A 20,000-nucleotide genomic window follows, 5' to 3' on the forward strand; every position below is an offset into this window, starting at 1 on the left:
TGCGGCATTCCCTTTTTCCCCCAGTGTCACAAACGACTCGTTAAATGATCCGTTCTAAATGATTCGTCCTAAACTCCTCCTTTCAGAGAGCATACTCTGCTCTGATTGGTCAGACATCCCAGTCTGTTGTGATCGGTCCACCGCTGTCAACGAGCCGCCGATGAAGACCGGAGGCGGGGCTTTTTGTTATAAACCTACGTGGGTTAGTACAGGAAGTGAAGTCTGGAATCACTAACGAGTCGTTTGTTCAGAATCGGTTCCTTCTTTTGGGAGTCGATAACTCTGTTTGTCGTGCGCTTTGATTTTTGAAAGTTTGCAGACTTTTTATATAAACAAACAGCTCCGTATAGAACACACTAGAGCTGCAACAACTAATCGATCAAATGGATAATAATCGATTATGGAAATCGCTGCCAACGAATCTCATTATGGATTAGTCGGTCTGCGTAAATACTAAAGTTGTGTCCCAAATGACATCCTATACACTTACACTATGCACGGACTACTCTACCAGCTAGTGTAGGGGTTTTAGAAAGGTAATCTCATCTCAAATGGAACACTAACCGGAACCATAAGCCACTTCCTAATCAACGGCGTTTGACGTCCATAAAAAAATCCATAAAAAATAATGCTATCTATCTATCTATATATCTCTATATCTATATATATATATATATATATATATATATATATATATATATATATATATATATATATATATATATCTTATTTAGTTAGTTTATATTCATATTGTATATAAGTACTTATGCATAATTTTTTTATGGATTCACAGAAAGAACCGAATGAAACTACAGTCCTACAGTAAATAAATAATATATATTCCGGTGTGTGTGTGTGTGTGTGTGTGTGTGTGTTGGGTTCTTTTGTGTTTTGCACAAACAGTTGTGTAAAGTTTTAGTCTGAATTTATATTTGTAACACTCAGTTTGTGGATTTTATTTTGAATAAACAAACAAAAAAAAAAGGCACCGAAAGTTTGCCCCGCCCCCATCCGATTAATCAATGAATCAATGCTATAATTAGCATTATATAATATAGCGTTTTCGCACAAATATCATATGCACTGCAAATATAATAACGATAATAAAATATAAAGTGTAAACACAGTAAAAGCAATCCTAGCACAAGCATATATATGCATATATATATATATATATATATACGGTTGTTTTCCCAATAAGAAATTATATACATTTTAAATCAAATAATTGTTGTTGTTGGTTATTAACTTTCTTTTCTGGATGGCGTGTAAATGAGAGGTCACTACTACAGACTGATGCACTTTGGTAATGACAGATGTGTGTGTGTGTGTGTGTGTGTGTGTGTGTGTGAATGAAAACTTTATTTAAAATGGTGTGTATATTCCTTTTTACTTGAGAGTGTTTGTGTATAAAATTCACATCCTATGAGAAGAAGGAGGAACAGTGCGAGCTTTTCACATTTTCTCTCACTTGAGATGCAGAGGGATGCATCAGGAACCAGCTCAACTCAACTTCACACACACACACACACACGCACGCACGCACACACAACGCACACACGCACGCACAACGCACACACGCACGCACAACGCACACACGCACGCACAACGCATCAGATTTCATATTCCAGACTGAAGGGAGGAAGAGGATGAGGAGGACGGTGAGGAGGCAGGGAGAAGTGTGTGTGAGAACAGGGGGGAGAAAAGGAAAGGTGGAAATGAAGATGAAAAGAAAGAATAAAAGATGGTAGGATAAGAGGATGATGAATGGAATATGGAGGAGAGCTGAAATGAGAGCTGAAATGGAGGATGGATGAGACAGGATGTGAACGTGCACTGTGTAAACACTGTGAGAGGAAAAGGGCTTTGAGTGTGTGTGTGTGTGTGTGTGTGTGTGTGTGTGTGTGTGTGTGGAGTGGAAAAGGATCCACCCAAAGCTGTATCTTAAGCAGGTATACCAAGGTTTGGTGTGTGTTAGAGCTGCCATTTAAATATTATGGCCATGGTGGATTAGATACTGAATTACACATTGACCAATCAGAGCCAATCAGAGCCAATCAGAGCCAATCAGAGCCATGCCGAGCTGTACGAGCAGTGAGGGGGAGGAGGAGGAGGAGCCAGCGACTCACCGTTTCTCTTCTCTCTCTGATTGGTTAAGGTCCTGCTCCTTGGGCATGTGTTCCATTCACCTTAATTCCATCCAGCAGCCAATCATGTGAGACTGAGGCGGGCCCCACCTGTAGACGAATAGCTGTCATTCGCGTCGTTGAGTCAGATGGACATCCCACAGCTCTGAGGAGCCACGCTCACCAACCAATCCCAATGCCCGCTTCAACACTGACGACCATGAGACACGACCTGGAACATGACAGAGACGCGGGTGTCATAACGCTGACGTGAGAAATGCCTGAGAGCTACAGCTGTGCACAACAACTCAACAACATCACACGACATCGGGAGATATCGTTTACTTTCCTCACAATCCTACAAACAAGAGGAAGAAGAAGAAGAAAGAAGAAGAAGAAGAAGAAAGATGAAAAAGAAGAAGAAAAAGAGGGAGAAAGATGAAGATGAAGAAGAGAGAGGATGAAGAAGAAGAAGAAGAAGAAGAAGAGGAAGCAGAGAGAGGATGAAGAAGAAGAAGAGAGGATGATGATGATGAGGAAGAGGATGAAGCAGAGAGAGGATGATGATGAAGAGAGAGGATGATGAAGAAGAAGAGAGGATGATGATGAAGAAGAAGAGGATGAAGCAGAGAGAGGATGATGATGAAGAAGAAGACAGATGAAAAAGAAGTGAGAGGATGATGAAGAAGAAGAAGAAGAGAGGATGAAGAAGAGAGAGGATGATGAAGATGAAGAGAGACAATGAATTAGAGAGAGGATGAAGAAGATGAAGAATAAGGATGAAAAAGAAAAGAGAAGAAGAAGGATGATGATGAAGAAGAAGAGAGTGGATGTTGAAGAAGAAGGATGAAGAAGAGAGAAGAAGGATGAAGAAGGATGAAGAAGGATGAAGGATGAAGAAGAGAGAAGAAGAAGAGAGAGGATGTTGAAGAAGAAGGATGAAGAAGAGAGAAGAAGAAGAGAGAGGATGTTGAAGAAGAAGGATGAAGAAGAGAGAAGAAGAAGAGAGAGGATGTTGAAGAAGAAGAGAGAAGAAGAATGAAGAAGAGAGAAGAAGAAGAGAGAGGATGTTGAAGAAGAAGGATGAAGGATGAAGAAGAGAGAAGAAGAAGAGAGAGGATGTTGAAGAAGAAGGATGAAGGATGAAGAAGAGAGAAGAAGAAGAGAGGGGATGTTGAAGAAGAAGGATGAAGAAGAATGAAGAAGAGAGATGAAGAAGAGAGAGGATGTTGAAGAAGAAGGAAGAAGAATGAAGAAGAGAGAAGAAGAAGAGAGTGGATGTTGAAGAAGAAGGATGAAGAAGAGAGAGGATGTTGATGAAGAAGAGAGAAGAAGAAGAGAGAGGATGTTGAAGAAGAAGGATGAAGAAGAGAGAGGATGTTGATGAAGAAGAGAGAAGAAGAAGAGAGAGGATGTTGAAGAAGAAGGATGAAGGATGAAGAAGAGAGAAGAAGAAGAGAGAGGATGTTGAAGAAGAAGGATGAAGGATGAAGAAGAGAGAAGAAGAAGAGAGAGGATGTTGATGAAGAAGGATGAAGGATGAAGAAGAGAGAAGAAGAAGAGAGAGGATGTTGAAGAAGAAGGATGAAGAAGAGAGGGGATGTTGAAGAAGAAGGATGAAGGATGAAGAAGAGAGGGGATGTTGATGAAGAAGGATGAAGGATGAAGAAGAGAGCAGAAGAAGAGAGGGGATGTTGAAGAAGAAGGATGAAGAAGAGAGGGGATGTTGAAGAAGAGAGAAGAAGAAGAGAGGGGATGTTGAAGAAGAAGGATGAAGGATGAAGAAGAGAGAAGAAGAAGAGAGGGGATGTTGAAGAAGAAGGATGAAGAAGGATAGTAATCGTTATTATGTGAGACCGGACACAGCTTCTCCGTAGCTCTGTGCTGCGTTTCTCTGGGAATGATCACTGGCTCTATCAGAAGATCAGCTCTCAGTGAGAGGAACCCAGCGTCCCTCGGCTCTGTGGAACTACACCGACTTAAAATCAGCTAAACATCCAGAGATGAATCTGTGTTTATAACTGAGACAGCTGAGTGTTAGAACACGAGCTGGAGCTCGACTGCAGATACAGTATCGAGGTCACACACACACACACACACACACACACACACACACAATCACAGGAAAACTGAAAGCTCATTTATTTCAGCTGTAAGAGTTGTCACTAGCCGCGGCTAACTAGCGCTCACGGTTTGGCCGTTTATCCATTCCCGGCTGGCCAGCTGTAAAGTTATTGACTTGCTGACAGAACGAAGAATCCTCTCATCATATTACCGTTTTTATAACCAATATTTAGAATATTTCAAAAAAAAAACAAAACATTCCTATTCACCTTTACCATAAAAGCATCCAGACACTAATGATGCGTGTGTTACTAGAACCCGAGCTAGCGTGATCCTGACAACGGTACATCAGATACTGGCTTTCATTCATCAACACGTGTCTATTTCTGTTCCTATCGGCCAGATAGAACATCTGGACAATTAAGAAAGAAGGAAGCAGGGAAGAAGAAGAAGAAGAAGAAGAAGAAGAAGAAGAAGAATCAATAATAAAGAGGAAGTTGAATAAGAAGAAAGAAAATAGATAGATAGATAGATAGACAGATAGATAGGGAGATAGACAGATAGATAGGGAGATAGACAGATAGATAGATAGATAGATAGCGAGATAGATAGATAGATAGATAGATAGATAGATAGATATATAGGGAGATAGATAGATAGATAGATATATAGGGAGATAGATAGATAGATAGATAGATAGATAGATAGATAGGGAGATAGAGAGATAGATAGATAGATAGATAGGTAGATAGATAGATAGATAGGTAGATAGATAGATAGATAGATAGATAGAGAGAGAGAGAGAGATAGTTGGATAGATAGATAATTAGATGGATAGGTAGATAGAGAGAGAGATAGATAGATGGATAGACAGATAGATAGATCGATAGATAGATAGATAGATGGATAGACAGATAGATAGATAGATATAGGGAGATAGAGAGATAGATAGATAAATAGATAGAGAGATAGATAGATAGATAGATAGATAGATAGATAGATAGATAGATAGGGAGATAGATAGATATAGGGAGATAGATAGATAGATAGATAGATAGATAAATAGATAGATAGATAGATAGATAGATAGATAGATAGATAGATAGGGAGATAGATAGATAGATAGATATAGGGAGATAGATAGATAGATAGGGAGATAGATAGATAGATAGATAGATAGATAGATAGATAGATAGATAGATAGATGGATAGACAGATAGATAGATAGAGAGATAGATAGATAGATAGATATAGGGAGATAGAGAGATAGATAGATAGATAGATAGATGCAGGGAAGAAGAAAAAGAAAAAAGAGGAAAGGAGGATGAAGAAAGAAAGAAGGGAATTCATTATTCAGTAATTAACCGAAGGTTAGCTTGTTCACATCTGTACAGCCGTTATCTGCCAGCAGTTCTGTTCCGTCGGCGTTTCTGGGCCCTGAGATGTGATCGGTGTTTGCACGTGTAACGCCGCCTGTCAGCTCAGCTGGATATGCTGTCAGCTTTGTTTACGTTCAGGGAAACAGCGAGAAGTTTGCCGTCGGGTTATGACGCGAGATAGCAGTTCAGCCAGACATTCACACAAACCCTGAGCTCTTCAGATTCCTCACGGCTTACACATGTATGTCATGTGTTGCACATTTCTGCAAGTCAATAGCTAGGGTTGAAAAATGAAGTGTCGCTAAAGCGCAGTGTAGGTACACTACTTCCAGCAATGATACCAGGATCGATTCTGAGTTTCGCAGTCTGCATCCACCAGCGAATGGCTCTACAAATTCATAGTAGAGAGTGTGGCACATTATTAAAGGCATATATAAAGACATTTGACTGCCTTTGGATTGGCCGTTTTCTTCCGATCAATGGTTGAACAATGGTTCAATTGGTTCATCCCAAAACGTCTGACATCACTAGAACTTGTTTGGCGACTGTCTTTATTCATAAAGGTGCCAAATCAACTAAAGTGAACTGTGACCACCGACTGTAACTCACGACCAAGGAATTCTTTTACAGCAATGTTCCGCTTATCCTTCACAGGGTCGCTGGGAGCCTGGAGCCTATCCCAGTGGACTCGGGGCGCAAGACGGAGGACACCGTGGACGGGGTGCCAAGCCATCGGACGCAAACTCACACACCCATTCACACACTACAGGCAACTTAGGCATGCCAATCAGCCTACAACACATGTCTTTGGACTGGAGGAGTAAACAGAGGAAGCCCCCGAAGCACAGTGCAGAGACAGGAATCAAACCTCCAACCCCAGAGGTGCGAGGCAAATGTGCTAATCACTAAGTCCCCTCCATGCCCCTCTGCTATGAAAAATCAAACATCATAAATCACTGTCACCTAATGTCCTGCACATACATTCTTCAAGAATGGGTTCGGCAAAGATGTCTCTTCTAGGCTCCCATGTTCGTGACCTGGCAAAAAGGTAAGCGCTATGCTAAAAGAATCTACATCAGGTCAATACACTAAGTCGGGGGATGAGTAGACAGGACAAGACTGGTTTAGATGTCAGCAGTCATAACAATTCCAGCTTTGTTGTGGAAACTTTCCCTATTCATATGGGGTTAGTTTTACATCTGAAGGTGGCATCATGTTATTCTTAAACCAGACTATCTCAGCAATTTTAGCCCCTATCTGATTCCATCATTTCAGCACTTATTTTACCAACTGGCAGGACTGGAAAAAAATTACCCTGCTTTACAGTGTGCTGTAAAATGACCTGCAGAAAACACCAAGAACTGACAAGTTGGTAAAGATTCCATCATATCTTTGGGCAAGACAAGTATGGAGACTTTTTAAGGTGAAACCAAGAACTGGCCAAGTTGAACATCTTGAAAAATAAACTATCAATGGAAAGTTCATGAGGAATGTTGACACTGTGTGCCCTGCGATGGGTTCACACCCCGCCCAGAGTGTCCCCTGCCTTGTATCCGCAGTCCCCTGGGATACCGGCTCCAAGCCCTTCACGACCCTGTGTAGGATAAGCCGTACAGGACATGGATGGATGGGTGGAATTGACCCTGTCCCAATCGAGTGCAATTCCTACAGGGCTCCTTAACAAGCATGTGACTAGAAAACAACTCCGTCTGTATAGTCATTTTATGCGTGTGGGTCAGGAAAGAAGAGAAAGAAAGAGATAATGATTAGCAAGGCTATAGGAGCCAGGACTTAAATCTGCATTGCTGGGAAAATGAGCAGTGTGTGTGATGTGTGTGTGCGTGTGCGTGTGCATACCAAACACATAACTGGGCCTGCATCCGGCTGTCCCATATTACGCATTCAATGCAGTAGCACACTTCAGTTCAAGGACACCAAAACAAGTGTGTGATGCAAGCCAGCGAGAGCCGAGCCAAAGGGACATTCATCCTGTATTAGTTAATGCTTGGCCGGCTGCTCTCAGGATGCTGGCTTGCTTGTGTGTCCACCGGCCAAACTGTCCTGCTACATGCCAAACACAGAGCAAGAGAGATTGCTAGTGTGTGAAGCTCCTACGTCAGCCTGACAACGAGTGGCGTAGCACTTCACAGTGCAATCTGTTCTCAGTCATAAATACAGGAAGCTCAACGCTGTCAGCTGAGAGGTTTTTACAAGCGGGAAAACGCTGCAATGCTTCCCTGCCTCACACACGCCACGACGCTCTTCCCCAACCTCTTTTCGTAACCAGATGACACGTGTGGCTGCTCACTTCTCCCAGCTCGTGCCTGCTGCAGCCTCTCCTGCATGGGTCCAGGTCAAATCCATAAAGCTGCAAGCCTTCAAACATTCCGGACCTATAAAAGAAGCTTTATAGCCTGGGTTTCTTGCTTCAAAAGCTTGAGCAAAAAAAAAAAACAACAAAAAAAAGAGCGGGCAAGAAGGGGCAGTACGCGATAAAGGGAGACGGAATGGAAGAGAGAAAGCCGAGTCAAAAATAACTTAAACTAGAGGGGTCAGGAGTTAGAAGGGTAAAATCAGAGTGGCACTACAGCTGCGAAGGGAAATAAATCACGATACGGCAATAAATTAAGGCTGTAAAAGTCACCGGATAATAAGTGTGCGAGAAAGGTAGGGGAACAAGCTCATTAATATACCGTTCATAAAAGAGCTGTAGGCATTTTGTGGCACTGCAGGTGTGTCTATATGGCTGTTTTCGAGCATGAATATATGTTTGTCGACATATATGTCAACGCAGTGCAGTGTTAGAACACAGTGCAGGTGCAGGTTCCTCCGTCGTACTGCGACAGTCGCTTTTAGCTTCCTTCCGAAACTTTTTAATTGGCCTTAAAAAAAAAAAAACTTCTCAGCCTCTTTTCGTCCTTGCCATAGCCTTAATTGCGCACTTCAAAATGGCAGGCTTGAAACAGGATAAAAAAGAATAAATTCTGACCACGTTGCTACATGCTAGGTAGTGGAACCGTGCTCGGGTTAATTATGACTCCACGGCGAGGTTTTATCGCGCGTGTAAAAGAAAGACGTACTCAGCTCTAAAGAAAAAGGAAGCGTGTCAGAACTGAAGAGGATACACTGGAGACATAAGAGACCAAGAATAAGTGTGATATGGGCCACTGCTCAAAAAGCATTGATATGACACGATAGACCCCTTATTTTAATTGATCGACCCTATAGTGATTCTTCCTGGACAAACGTGTTCAGACCTGATGTCTTCTCCGAATGTCACCAACACTAGAGAGGTGATCGAGCGATACATTTACAACTGAGAGACCTCACACTGCAATGAAGATTCTGGCGTGTGCAGCAGTGCCCGAGAGCACAAGCACTCATTCACACCTAGGGGCGGTTTAGAGTGGCCAATTCACCAGCATGTTCCCGGGAGTTTTTGGGAATCCAGAGAACCGTTGGGACACCCATGCACAAAGACTAACCCGGGACCCTTGAGCTGTGAGGTTCCACTACCCTGTGAATAAGGGCCATCACTTTCAAATGAAAACGGACTACATTCTTGCCATCATGCACAATTCAAACTGATTAAGTAACGATTAGTCAAACCAGTGTGTTAGTGGTTGAACAAAGCTAGTAGTTAGATGGTAGGTCCAAACACTGTGGTACCTTGAGAGGGTTGAAAACATCACCCTAGTGTCATATCAGCAGTTAAATGGTCTTTTTTATCCAAAGCGCTTTACGCTGTGTCTCATTCACACACACCAATGGTAGCAGAGCTGCTATGGAAGTCGCTAATTTGCCATCGGGACCAACTCGGGGTTCAGAGTCTTGCCCAAGGACACTTCGGTATGTGGAGTCACATGGGCCAGGAATCGAACCACCAACCCTACGATTAGTGGACGACCCGCTCTACCCCCTGAGCCACAGCCGCCCGCTATTACATATCGCTAGAGAGCAAACAATCGCTTTCGATCTGTCTTCAACGTGTCATAATGAAATGGACAGAAATTGGGTTGTTTGTCTGTATGCAGTGAAAGCCCAAAATTGGTTTAGTCATTTCTCTCTGCAGTGAGTCATCTGGCACCAGAGTCAATGTTTTCAATGTATGCCTATTTGTTTCTAAGCGACACATTTTTGTAGAAATGTAAATCAGATGTAGAGGCATCCTAAAGACCATACAGCATGACACGATAATCAAAGGCAGAGAATAGCAATTAGTCCAAATTTGTGGTTTTCTTTCAAAGGGCACCAGTATGTCATGGGAGGAACTGGTGAGAGGCACGATAATACCCATCTACGTAGGTTTCTATTAATCATGTAGATGTTTGTTTTTTTTTTCTTCATGATCTGGGATGCATTTTGATCAATCCTAACCTTAGTATTATATATAAAGACATTTCAAGCCACTGCAGACCACATTCTGATGGCTATCGATTGGCCATGGCTGCCTATGTTGCATTCTTATCCTCAGCACAGCTTACGCTAATTGTGTCCTCTATGGCCATGTTTATGTTTAGATATAGATATATCTAGATTTCACCCTGAAACATGAGACTTCATATGCACTCCATATTCCATCTACTCTATTCTCCATCCTACTCTATTCTCCACCCGACTCTATTCTCCACTCCTGTACTTCACCATACTCCAGTCCCACCATACTCTATATCCCACTACTATAGTTCACTGTACTCTATTCTCCACTCTACTCTATTCTCCACTCCTGTACATCACCACACTCCATTCTCCACCCTACTCTATTCTCCACCCTACTCTATTCCCCACTACTATAGTTCACCATACTCTATTCTCCACTCCTGTACTTCACCATACTCCAGTCCCACCATACTCTATATCCCACTACTATAGTTCACTGTACTCTATTCTCCACTCTACTCTATTCTCCACTCCTGTACTTCACCACACTCCATTCTCCACCCTACTCTATTCTCCACCCTACTCTATTCCCCACTACTATAGTTCACCATACTCTATTCTCCACTCCTGTACTTCACCATACACCAGTCCCACCATACTCTATATCCCACTACTATAGTTCATTGTACTCTATTCTCCACTCTACTCCCCACTCCTGTACTTCACTCGACTCTATTATCCACCCTACTCTATTCTCCACTCCTGTACATCACCACACTCCATTCTCTACCCTACTCTATTCCCCACTACTATAGTTCACCATACTCTATTCTCCACTCCTATACTTCACCATACTCCAGTCCCACCATACTCTATATCCCACTACTATAGTTCACTGTACTCTATTCTCCACTCCTGTACTTCACCACACTCCATTCTCCACCCTACTCTATTCTCCACCCTACTCTATTCCCCAATACTATAGTTCACTCTACTCTATTCTCCACTCCTGTACATCACCACACTCCATTCTCCACCCTACTCTATTCTCTACCCTACTCTATTCCCCACTACTATAGTTCACCATACTCTATTCTCCACTCCTGTACTTCACCATACTCCAGTCCCACCATACTCTATATCCCACTACTATAGTTCACTGTACTCTATTCTCCACTCTACTCTATTCTCCACTCCTGTACTTCACCATACTCCATTCCCCACCCTACTCTATTCTCCACCCTACTCTATTCCCCACTACTATAGTTCACTCTACTCTATTCTCCACTCCTGTACTTCACCATACACCAGTCCCACCATACTCTATATCCCACTACTATAGTTCATTGTACTCTATTCTCCACTCTACTCCCCACTCCTGTACTTCACTCGACTCTATTCTCCACCCTACTCTATTCTCCACCCTACTCTATTCCCCAATACTATAGTTCACTCTACTCTATTCTCCACTCCTGTACTTCACCACACTCCATTCTCTACCCTACTCTATTCCCCACTACTATAGTTCACCATACTCTATTCTCCACTCCTATACTTCACCATACACCAGTCCCACCATATTCTATATCCCACTACTATAGTTCACTGTACTCTATTCTCCACCCTACTCTATTCCCCATACCTGTACTTCACCATACTCCATTCCCCACCCTACTCTATTCCCCAATCCTGTACTTCACCATACTCCATTCCCCAATCCCGTTCTTTACAATACACCATTCTCTATTAATGTACTTCACGCTACAATATTCTCCACAACTGTACTTCACCCTACTCCTGTACTTCTCTGTACTCCATCCCCATCCCTAAACCTCACTCTATTCTCCTCACAACATTCTCCACTACTGTACTTAACACCAGTCTATTCTCCACCAGTGTAGTTCATGCTGTTCTATTCTACACTACTGCACTTCACCTCACTCCATTTCCCCTTCCTCTCTACCCTCAATCCTACTGTATCATGCTCATTCTTGCCATACTTCATACTACAGACTACCAGACGGACTCGAATGGTCGTAGATTATGACCGGCTTAATCCACCTACCCACCCAGCACAGATCCTCCTGCTAGTGTGTTCCTTTGCATTACTTGGCTTTTTTTCTCTTTTTCTGTCTTTGTGAATATATAAAGCAGAGTTTGTCATTTAGCAGTGTCTGCCATGTGTAAATCCTTGCTGCCTAAAGAGGACCCTGCAGGTCTGTTTACACGGTTATTAATAACTGCTAATAAATCACACCCACTGAGACCTGCGGGCGTCAGGTTTTATGTCTGTAACAAGGGCATAGTGAGTGGCTGCAAAGGTGTGTATGTGAGAAAGAGAGAATGTGAGCGCTAACCAGGCCCTAAATCAATAAGAAGGAATTTGGTGGCCACTTTTGCGAGAATGAAAACACTTAACCTATGAATAAACCTTGACGGTTCTTGTGTATAGAGAACACACTGACTTCTATCTCCTTGTAGGAGCAGGGCCTAAATAGTCGGTGACAATCTAAATTGTCGATTGAATACTCATAGTGTAGAGGGGGGCAAAAATATATCAGGATGCACTGATCCCATGATCCAAGCTCAGAACTTACAGATTACTCCAACTGTTAGCTTCTGTCGCTAAATTGTGTGAAATGCAACAAGCATAGCAGCATTCCAGTTTGTGTGCTATGTTTCTGTACATATAAACTCAGGATACAGATTTTAAGTGTGTGAATTTAGCCCTATTGAGCGAGAGGGTGGTGACGGTGGCGATCAAAAACTCCCTAAGATGATATCAGAAGGGATCCCTCAGAAGGGAACCCGTCCTCATCTGGGGAACGACGGATAGTGTAAAGTAAAGGAAAGTTCATTCTTTGTTGAACTAGTCCACTGTTCACTAAAGGAGACCTGACTGCAAAACTGTATGTGGTAACTGCAGTCCCAAGGCCATCGCTGCAACCGTAGTCCCAGCAACCACTGCGAGAACGTCCATGTGGAATTGAAGTCCAAAACTGTTTCCATGGTATTTCAAGCGGTACCGTCCTCAATAATCTCCAGGCTATAGCCTCTAGTTGATGAGTGCTCCATCCAGTGGTAGGGCATCCGGATGGGTCAGGCAGGTCCGGAGAGCAGAAAGGGTCAGGATCAGGATGATATACCATTACTGTCACGGTTTGGAAGCGGAGATGGATGCAAGTGCAGATAAAGCGTTTAACCACAATGAAAACAAACACAAAAGAAGCTATGAACACGTGGCGAAACACTAAGGCATTGAAAAAAACCATGACCCCTATGGCAGAGAAAGACAAACGCAAGACAACCAGTGTAGCGCAAACTGTGGCTATAAATTCCCGTAATTGCTCATTAAGTTCAGGTGCAGGTGGTCATGTGACCGTGACGTAGTGCAGTGGCTGCTGGGAGATGTAGTCCAGAGTAGCCTCCGAGATATCCCTGACAATTACTACTGGGTATTTGATTATTTACCGATAACTGCACAACATAAAGGTCAGAGCAATTTGCCAATACCAACAATATATATTTGTTACACAATGTACTTTTTATCCATTTGGAGTTATATTTAACGTTGTGGAATGTCTGCGGAACAACCCTATACTTCTCCGGACCTGTGAATTAGTGTTTTATGAGACTACAACCAATCATACAATCAAATCTACAGCGTGACATCACTGCAGAGGACGACTAATGACCAATTTCATGTTTCCAGACCTTCCACGTTCCTTCGTCTTCCCTTGTCACACACACTTATGTTGTATATTTGTTATCTCCATAGTGGTGAGACGGTACAGCGTTGAACGGAGGAAATTTGAGGAAACTTGGTACGAGGAAGGCGGGTCAGCGAAAGGTCAGAGTACTGAGTGTACAGTACAGTATGGAGCAGAGACGAGGCTTCTCGGTGTAAAGAGAAAGCGAGGTGTCTCTGCCTCTCCCAGCTTTACTCCTCTGGCCAAAAATGCTTCCAAGGCTACGAGTGCGTTCGCAAACGAGAGCCGATTTGGATCATTCTCATCTGCACGTTAGTTTGCAAGGGAGGATCTGTCAACAAAGCAACATTCCTGTCCGACTCTGCGCTATGTCGTTCGTAAACCGCTGAACCAAACACTATAAATCTTTCACAGATGAAAAAAGTTTGCAATGCGGGAAAACTTTCACCACGTGCTGTTCTCTCGTTCTCTCTCTCTCTCTCTGTCATGTTCTTGTTTAAGAGCTCTCATATTTTATTGCCGTAGACCGAGTGGAAACTGCAGTGTCGCAGGCTTCAGGATTTCCCCATGCACAAACCTAGTGACCTACTTACAGCAATCAGGCCACTATAAACAGGACAGCAATGGAGAGAAAATATAAATAACACAAACTCGAGGGCGAGAGAGAGAGAGAGAGAGAGAGAGAGAGAGAGAGAGAGAGAAACCTGGCAACCCAGACAGAAAGGACAAACACAGCAAAGACAAACGGACATACAGGGTCACATCGATGGTCAGGTTCATGTTTTTGGTTGTAATCCAGGCAATATGTCTGCCAGTGTGGAGGGTCAGAGGTGCTTCCTCTCTCAAGCCCTGTGTGTATTTGCTTCACGGTCCGAGCCTGGTCATCACACAAGGCCGAGCCTGGCTGGATTTGAAAACGCCACGGTGTTCACGTTGTGGTGTGGACAACAGAAACAAGAGATACCGATGTCTGTCATCCTTTCATCGGCCTCGGGTTATCTCCAACACATCCGAAATGGAGGGCGAGTTAATTACAAAATAAACACCGCACGTACGACGACGTACGCTATATTGACCGCCAAAGGACTGTACAAAGTACCACCTGACTAAACGCAAGGGTGCCAATAATTGTGACACATGGGTTTGATTTAAAAAAAAAAAAAAAGAAGAAGAAGAACATACGTAAATAAATAATGAAAACTCAGTAAACATTTCAGTATGAGATTCAGCACAAAGATATTGTTGTATGACTTTACAACCTAAAGGGTGCCAATAATTTCAGAACAAAGTGCACACTTGATTTTGAAATGGACAAACGCATTAGGAAACCGCTAACCGTTGGACTAAAACTCCTGACGTCTGCCTAATTTTTCACTAGAATATAAAAGTATATCGGTCGATATGATCAACTATCATAAATTTTGGCACCCTAAAATAAATATATTTTTTTTAATGAATGAAAGCACGGGGAAAAATTTGGCACGAAAGAGAAAGCGGGAGTGAAATTAAGTGTGTGTGTGTGTGTGTGTGTGTGTGTGTGTGTGTGTGTGTGTGTGTGTGTGAATCCCAGCACTCAGCAAACAGGTCAGGCGAGGAGTGAGGCCAGGTGAGAGATGAGGGATCTGGGCACGCTGCCCTAACTGTCCGAGCGGGCACGAGACACAACAAAACGCCACGTGCCAAGACAATCTGTACAATCTCGGCTGAGGAAATAAAAATAGGCTCGAGCCATATCTCTCTCTCTCTCTGTCTCTGTCGATATCTCATTCCTCCACTATTACTCTACAGGTGAGAAAAAAAAACCCATTACTGATCTTTAACTTTCCTCAGGATCAAATTACCTCGACGATTCAACTTCGCTTATCAAATGTTTATGAGCGCACCCGCTGCACCGAGTCCCGCGACAACAACGTGTCTTATTTAATCACGGCTTTGAGGTCATGGATAAGGTTTCATCTTTTATTTCGATGTTCTCGGCCGTACCGGAACGTTCCGTTTCCTGATCAAATATTTACATTCATTTCTCTCATTCAAGTTCCAAGTTCATAAAACTCAGAATCCATAAACATCTAACTCTAAAGACTACAGTACATCAGAGGGTTTCTATTTCAGAAACGGTTCTAAGTACAGACCATGGTGGGATCTAAGAACCTTTGACTATTTAAGAGAGTGTAGAGACAAGTAATTCAAAATCCAGGTTTCTTTAAGGTTTGATGAAGAAACTGAAACAGATTTCCTCATCAGCGAGGGTCACAAGTAGAACTAATGAAGGAACCGTTTTTTTTTTTTTTTTCCTTTTCCAAACGTGTAGTACCACTAGTAATTCAAGATCCACGTTCCTGAAAGAGAGCTTCAGAGAGAGTGTAGTCCAGCTCATAATTCAAAATACAAGTTCCTGTAAGGTTCTATCTAGAACCTAACAGATGACTTTCCTATCAGAAAGGGTTCCGAGGGTTCTTCTAGAAATCTAAGGGTGCCAAGAAGGAAAAAAAAAAAAACCTTTGACTCCACAAATCTATTCGACATGTTTCTTAAAGGTTCTACATAGAACATCTAATTTTCCTATCAGAAAAGGTTCCAAAGATACCTCTAGGAATCTAATGACACTTAACTAACCAAAGAACCCTTGAGGAAGCCTTTTTTCAAGAGTGTAAATTCACTAGTAATTCAAGTTCCATGTTCCTTAAAGATTTGATGTAGAACTTGACAACAGATTGTTTTTTTTTTTTGTCCTACTAAGAATCCTTAACTAACCATCGAGGACACCTTTATCCAAGAGAGCAGTGTTCGTCGTACATCGAGTTCCTTAAAGGTTCCATCTAAAATCTGACAGATGATGTCTCGGGCAGAGAGGGTTACAAGTAGAACTCCTCTCATATATAGACTCTTCAAAATCCAAGGAACCCTAGAAGTGTTGCTCGAGTGTAAGATTCCATGTAGAACCTGACGTGTAGGTATTAAGATCTGTCAGTGCAGCCTGCAGAAGAAATAAAATGTCTGGATTCCATGCCAACCTCCTGCCACACAAATTACACGACGTTCTCAAAGAAAACACACTCAGGGGAAACGTGGAGTGTGTGCACACAGACAGCAAGCCCACTGATCGGAACCATGCAGTCCATGTGCACCTAACCACAGAACAACCAAACCAATCCAGCTCTGGCAAGAACATAAACACCACGGATGGAACCGTTCTGCAAAAAAAAAAACTGATCTGGACGGTTCAGTACAAGTCGAAGGTTCTTTGTTTGTTCCTCTGGCAGATCTCTTAAAGATGCCATGTAGAAGGGATTTCCTATCAGAAAAAAAAGTTCTTATAAAGGCAAAGAACCGATACTTATCTGGAGAAGATTTAAGGAACCTTTGAAGAACCAAAAGAGCTTCCATTTTCTTTGTAATATCTAAACAGTGTTGAAATTGTGCCAAGTTCTACAGGGGTTCTCGAAGGGTTCATTGGATAATCATGGGTTCTTAGCTTCAAAAAAGGTTCTACTTGGAATTGATGGAAAAGCACTCTTTTTTAGGGTGCAAGAGAGGACCTTTCCCCAGAGGGACCTCTGGAGAAAATATAAAGGTTCTAAGTACAAGAAAAAAAGAAGAAGAAAAAAAAAAAACCTTTAAAGAAGCTAAGAACACTTATTCTCTTTTGGAAAAGAAAAAAAAAAGGTAACTCAAGAGTTCTCTGGATAGTTAAGGGCTCTTCGATTTACCATGAAACTGAAACCGTATCCATGACGTTCTCCAAACCGAACCCCTGTGTGATTTAAATAAGAGGATTAAATAAGGCCGTGTTTATGAAAAGAGAATAAAATCATAAACCGGTGGCTTCGGAGTTTTCGCCGGCCTCGTAAACAGAGAACAGACCCCTCGGAACTTCCCAGGCTGAAATCAGATCCCGGGCTGTCCCGAGTGCCAGACCGTACGCATGCAAGTAAAAGTCGACTATAAACACTCGTGCATTGCAAGAACACACTGTGGGCTAAATTCGTTTAAAAAAAAAAAAAAAAAAAAAAAAGGTTTCCTCAAGATTTTAAACATTCAAATGTTTTATTTTTTAGCATACTTACGTGTAGACCCAGAGTTCTATTTCCCTGTCAGGTTTTACATACAAACTTCAATTATCATACAGCTCTAGAAAGCTACGTACCCATAACTAACCGGAAACCCATTACGAAACCGTTTTCCAAAGACTGTAGTGTTCCTACTTTATTCAGGGTCCATGTGACAAAACACTTCCACGTAGAAGCCATAGAGGAGTCTGAAATCCTTCAATTAGTACCTTCTATAAAGCTATAAAGTGCAAGCCCTGTAGGAATCCTAAGAACCCTTAAATATACGTAAAAAGAGTGTTCCTAGTGATCCATTAAAGTTCTCTGTAGAACCTGAGGGTTCAACGTAGAACCGCTCTAGGAATGTAAGTACGCTCAAATATCCAAAGAATCCTTTAGGAAAGTTTTCCCCGAGACTGTAGTGTTCCTAGTTTATTAAAGGGATCCACTTAGGAATCTGAAAACCTCCAGTTGATCCCTTCATCTAGAACTTTCTGTAGGTAAGGTTCCATGAAGTCAAAGCTCTCCAGGAAGCTAAGATTCTCGAGGAAACCTTCTGAGACTGTAATGTTCCTTGTAATTCAAGTTACGTGTTCAATAAAGGTTCTATATAGAACCCACAAACAGACCACTTCCCTATGATAAATGGTTCCAAGTAGAACCCAACTAAGAATCTAAGAATGTTTACCTATACGAAGAACCCTGGAGGAAACCTTTTCCCAGGAGTGTAGTTTTCATAGTTTATTCAAGATCTCTGTGACAAAAGAGTTCCATGAAAAGAAAAAAAAAGAACCACACACAAACAGGTAGAAAGAATAGGTTCTTTCTCCGTCAGAAAGGGTTCCAAGCGGAACCACGCGGTGTTTTACAATGTGACAAAACGTGTATGAGTTTAAAAACCTTTACCTATTTCTAAAAGATCCACATTTCTTAATGGTTCAAGAAGCATTATGAGAGGGGGCTCCAAGGAGAACCTTCAAGGAATCAAAGAATCCTTTACCCATTTCTAAGTCTTTGCAAATAAGGGTCATTCACCCTGATACACACCTAGTTACACACACACCCACACACACCACTCACACACCCTCCCGCCCTCTCGGCTCCGCCACTCACCCGCACGTCTCCGTCACTTCTATAATGAGTCCCAAACGCTGACAGAACCACAGACCACCCTGAAAAAAAAAACACTCTCCAGCAGAGGGCAGAGGGCACGTAGGTGGTGCGTGAGGAAGCCGCAGGGTAGCTCTAGTGTTTTGAGGCGGGACCCATCCGGCGACGCCTGTGGAGCGCTGGATCTGATTAACCACATATCATGCATGTACTTTCTTAGTCATACGCGTGCAAAATACACTGTACCACATCACAAACACCCGCGGCTCTGCCACTCCCATCTCTCTCTCGGTTCCAAGCATGGTGCCAAGACGAGGAACCGATAAGACTGGAAGAGACGGAAGCGTTGTGGTAAAGCTGCCCTGACGTACGGCACAAAACACCCACTTAATCATACTCCTTTTTTTTTGGTTTCTCTGCTTTTCCCAGAACCCCCTGGTTCTCACTGGAAAGAGTCTGTATACGCTCGCGAGTGCTTTCAGACAGAAATCCATCATTATTTCTGTATACATACCGCATTGGTGTGAGTGTGCCTTGAAGGGTATTTGTATATGTCCCTATGCCTTAATTGGACTATTTGTGAAGACGTGTTTGCTCAGCGTGTGTGCGAAACGTCGAGTGACTGAGTATCTTTCTGTCTATTTATTTTTGTGTAAACACACCCCTTCCTTCGGCAGGGTAACCAGGCTCTCTTTCGATCTTTCTTTCTTCCCTGGATTTTTCCTCCAGCTAAACGCCCGACTAAACGGCCACTTTGTCGAGCGATGGCAGTAAGATTAAGATTTTGGGGCAGGAAACTCAAACTCCCATGAGGCGTCGGTTAAATCAGACCACACGTGCCCAAGGGGCCTCAGCAGCTTGGGTTCTTTGTACGGCGCTAATGAGGAGTGGAGGCACTTCAGCAATAAGCTCCACGTGGATGGCTCTGGAACGTGAAAAATGGCTCTTTCCTCATACTCCACCCTAACCGAAACCCCAGAGGGTTGCCCGGCCGCAGTTGCCCGATTGGCTGATCTGGTGGTGGGCAGAGATGGTGGAGCGGTTGGGACGTAATGAGGTTCACACGGTGTGATTAGTGTGTGGTAAATGCAGTGAGCGTGGACAGTAACCACAGAGAGGAAGTCATATGGAAGAGAAACAAGTAATTGGGGTTAAAGGGGCAGGAAGGTTATAGACCTATAG

At 42.7% G+C, this 20,000-nt stretch overlaps 1 protein-coding gene across 4 annotated transcripts in view; it reads right to left on the reverse strand.

Moving 5' to 3' along the window:
- thrab (thyroid hormone receptor alpha b) overlaps positions 1 to 20,000 on the reverse strand; it is a 158,898-nt gene that overhangs the window by 51,309 nt on the left and 87,589 nt on the right. For 2 of the 4 annotated variants that reach the window (XM_017483581.3, XM_053685277.1), the window contains exon 3: positions 2,130 to 2,358. The exons of the other annotated variants lie outside the window; for them this stretch is intronic. In XM_017483581.3, the coding sequence (XP_017339070.1) occupies positions 2,130 to 2,185 (56 nt within the window). In that variant the 5' untranslated portion in view covers positions 2,186 to 2,358. The remainder of the gene's footprint in view (positions 1 to 2,129; positions 2,359 to 20,000) is intronic. 4 annotated transcript variants of the gene reach the window in all.

This window comes from Ictalurus punctatus, chromosome 13 (assembly GCF_001660625.3).
Source record: "Ictalurus punctatus breed USDA103 chromosome 13, Coco_2.0, whole genome shotgun sequence".
NCBI classification, from domain to species: domain Eukaryota; kingdom Metazoa; phylum Chordata; class Actinopteri; order Siluriformes; family Ictaluridae; genus Ictalurus; species Ictalurus punctatus.